The sequence below is a fragment of the Apis dorsata genome, unplaced genomic scaffold (assembly GCF_000469605.1).
Source record: "Apis dorsata unplaced genomic scaffold, Apis dorsata 1.3 scaffold_894, whole genome shotgun sequence".
NCBI lineage: Eukaryota > Metazoa > Arthropoda > Insecta > Hymenoptera > Apidae > Apis > Apis dorsata.
Window position 1 is genome coordinate 315,838 of NW_006264009.1, and position 4,063 is coordinate 319,900.

General features: G+C 40.3%; 1 protein-coding gene across 1 annotated transcript in view; it reads right to left on the reverse strand.

The window, feature by feature from the left end:
• LOC102676662 (neither inactivation nor afterpotential protein C) overlaps positions 1-4,063 on the reverse strand; it is a 14,221-nt gene that overhangs the window by 4,791 nt on the left and 5,367 nt on the right. The window contains 9 exon segments of the mRNA XM_031514104.1: positions 1-108; positions 172-382; positions 470-810; positions 959-1,158; positions 1,499-1,687; positions 1,853-2,038; positions 2,115-2,210; positions 2,300-2,390; positions 2,494-2,882. Of these exon segments, the coding sequence (XP_031369964.1) occupies positions 1-108; positions 172-382; positions 470-810; positions 959-1,158; positions 1,499-1,687; positions 1,853-2,038; positions 2,115-2,210; positions 2,300-2,390; positions 2,494-2,882 (1,811 nt within the window).

The window sequence follows — 4,063 nt, forward strand, 5'->3', positions numbered from 1 at the left end:
CACTGCATCTGTTCGTTCATGGTGTTCACCACCAATTGTTCGAATCGATTTATCGCAAAACATTCGAATCCAAAGAGATCTATCATGTTAATCGCGTATTTATCACCGCTAAAAGACACATTTGTTTTAAGTAATTCCATCTCGTTAATTAATTTCCACGCGATTACTTACAATAAAGAACGTGTCAACGTAAATTTGACGTTGATAGTGTTTACGATCCAATCGACCAATCGTTGATATATCGTATTAGCTAATACATTCCTTGCTTCTTTCGCTTCTTCGTAAGTGTGCTTCCTACGTACTGGGTTTCCATTCACGATCATGCAATAATTAAGCAACGCCCAACTAAATTTCTTCTCGTCTAAATTAAGCAGCTCAGCGACTGGAATAAGAAAAATAATCGTTAATATCATACATAGATTTAGAATATGGAATAATATAGAATATCGAAATATCAAAAATTCTTTACCTTTGTTAGCCGCGTCTTTATTGTCCATATCAGCCTCTCCATTATTATCTTCGATGAAACGAATTTCTCCTAGGATCAAAATGGCTGCCAATATTTTCCAGATCATTTCGCAATGCTCCTCCATCTCCAAGATCTTTAAACTCTCTTTAAACTCCTCGAACTTGGCCACATTTCCTCGCGGATCATTTCGAACTTTGAACGATCGCTTCCTTTCAGTCCCCTTCTCGCTTATTCTCAGATATCTCATCCTTCTTCCCGCCGGTAGATGATATTGTTTCAACTTATTTATGGCGTCCATACCGTCGTAAAAGTAATACAACACGTGAAAATTCGATTGATTCCTGCCGAGAAGATATACGATCATGATTACCGCGTGTCCAATCGATAAATCGTACGATTAGATCTATCGTTAAGGCCGGAACGCAATCTCGAAATCTGATATACGAGTAAATTATTAGTTCTGGTCAAATAACAGAGGCCGATCTTAACCTGTCGCGTATAGAAATGCGCCATTTTTCCAACTGATACAACCAAAATATGCCGCCCGAGGCTTTCCCGGACGATCCGTACGTGGTTTGCACTTGAAACACGCATCTGGTCGAATTAGGATTTAAAGGTGTGGCGGCATTGCTGAAAGCTTGAATTATTTTAACCGCACGTATAAATCTCCCTCCAATATCTTGCAAACTCTGAAATCAAACGAGCAAAAATTGATACTGATGATTATTTTTTTCAAAATAGCGATCGTGTTTCGATGATATATTTTATCACTGATCAAATTTTAACGCCCATAACGTTCTAATATCAAAATTCTATCGTTATTCTATCTTTTTTCTTTTCGATGCGAGTTTTTTTTTATTTGTAAAATATTCGAAATGATTTCTAAGATAATGATTTAAAAAAATCGATTTTTTCTCCCTTAAATTAAAGAACCGAATTGTTTGAAAATAACGAAAACTTTTAAAATAATACTCGTTAATATTAATATTCCTTTAAGAATGCGAATCGATCGACGATCGATCAACTTACTTTCCCTAAATACATCAAATGTTGAATCAGATACATCATATTAGTCGTCTTTCCCGAATTACTCTCGCCTGCGAATAGAATGTGTTGAGCCTCATTGTTGTGCATCACGTCTTGATAAGCGCTATCTGCCACGGAATATATATGAGGCGCGTTATCCGACCGCGATTTGAATTGATATTTTGTGTGAAACTGCAATCAAAACGAGAGAGAGAATTGAATTTAACATTAATTTTATGCAAAATAAACAGGATCAAAGTTATTCAAAGTTATTCGTCGTTAATATTAATCGTATTAGTTAAATGGTCCATTTAACCCTGATGATTAATAAAGATTTATTCGATAAATAATTCTTACATCGGATCCATAAATGTCTTGGTGCTCGTTCGGATTTAAAATTAAAAGTATATCTCCAATGAAACTGTGGTAATAGCCTTGCCGCAATCTTTCGTGCAATTCGTCCAGGATCGTGTCTTCCGTGAGAGTTTCGAGCGCGGCCAGATCTTCCATGAACATAGGCTCCAAAGGATCGGTTTGATGAGTCTGAATCGGCGAGAGAAAGTAAAGATAAGGTATAAGCAAGAACAACGTTATTACGTTTACTTAAAACACGTTTTACCTTCAGGAAACCCTTTCGAACTAATATTTCCAATTTTCTTTCCTGTTTACCTTTCTCACACGCGTCCATCATTAATATCTTGATCTCTTTCGTTAACTGAAAATATTATTGTTATTACAGTTATTTTTATCTCACTCTTTTTCTCCGTTTAATCGTCGTAAAAATCTTTTTTTTACTTAAATTACCAGAAAATCGTTATCGGATAAATCTGTTAAGAAAGGATGTTCGATTATTTCCCCCATGAACGGTCTATTTTCAGGATTCTTTTCGAGACATCTGAAAGACAAGATCGATACGTATGGAATATACGTATGTTCGCGTGAAAATATAAATTCGATCGAATTCACTCGTATAACGAAAATTGTATCGAGAAACGTACTCGGAAATGAAATCGTTGAAATTTTGGGACCAATTGGACGGTCTGTTCAAAGTCGGAGGAGGATTTCGTATTATTTGGAAGAGCGCTCTCGTAGGATGCATATCTTGAAACGGTGGTTTTCCATCGGCCAACTCGATCGCCGTGATTCCTATTGCCCAGACATCGGCCCTGTTTCCATATCCCTCGGTGTTATTCCCTTTACTCATGGCGACTTCCGGCGCCATCCAACTCGGCGATCCTACGCAAGTGTATCTCTTTCCTATTTCAGATTGGCACGTTCTCGACAGGCCAAAATCGACCAACTTTATCTCTCCCTCTTTGGTCAGTAATATATTATTGCCACGTATGTCACGGTGCATCACGTTGTTCTCGTGCAGATAAATCATCGCCTGAGAAGGATAATAATTCTGTGAGACGGGTCGGGAAGGGAACGCAATCGTAAGAACGCAAAAGATTAGACGAAAAAGATCGAATCCTCGCCTCTCGATCGAATATCTTTTCGTTCGATTTCTCCTTTCGTTCTTGTGAAACGCGATTTCGTCGAGAGGGTAGACACCGGTACCTCGTTCTTCGCGAGCATTTATTTCGCGTGTAATTTGCCGGCATTAAACGTCAACGTGGCCTGATTTACCGCACGAGCGACCGTGGACGAATCGCTACTGGGTCCATGGAACACGTACCAACGCGAACAAGAAGGCGACGTCCGAGGAGAAGAAGAAGGGGGTTGCGTGCACTTTACGAGAAAGGATGGTAAGACGAGCAAAGAGAGACAAAGAAAGGGAGAAGAACGAGGAACGCAGGAAATCTCGCGTGTATGGATGGCATACAAGAAAAAAATTATTCTCCAAGCATCGTTGTTGTACCACATGAAAATGCGACTACAACTAGTCCGCTACAATTAGATCGAATCGTTCGAAGTACTTCGTTCGAAATCGATCGATTGCGAAATAATGCAAAAGTGTGGATAAATAAAACGATTTCTCTCTCTTTCTCTCTTTCTCTCTCGTGACAAGATGAAAACGAGCTAGGATTACGCGCCGATATCGTTGTAATCCGTATAGTTTTATTTACACCGGACGATATCTATCTATTTGTTCCTTTCGATTGTAAGAATGTAAGAATACGAGTTCGTTTCGGATACGATGGATAGGTTGGCACGGAAAATGATATTGATCCAAGATAGGAAGTGGTTATCCAGCGAAGTGAATTCGTCGAGGTTCGAGGTATCAGGTTCACGAAGTTCTCACGGCGGAGATAATTGGCAGAACCCATCGATTTTACGCGGTCCCGATGTTTTTGCAGAGAAACCGAGCCGCGAACCGCGACCGCGTATCGGGTATAACCGAGCGGAGAGGAAACGAGCGCACGGCGCGCCGATTCGAAACGGAAACGCGCGTTTTACCCTCGGCGCCGATCAGGTTGCAGCGTTTGACGCGTAAATGACACCCGTTCGCTCTCCGGTGTCCAGTATTTTTTTCTAATCGTTTCCTCGCGTTTATTTCGTTTCCGCGCTCGTTCCGCGGACCCGGCCGCCACGCTAGCAAAAGGACACGAGTACGAATGGTAGCCG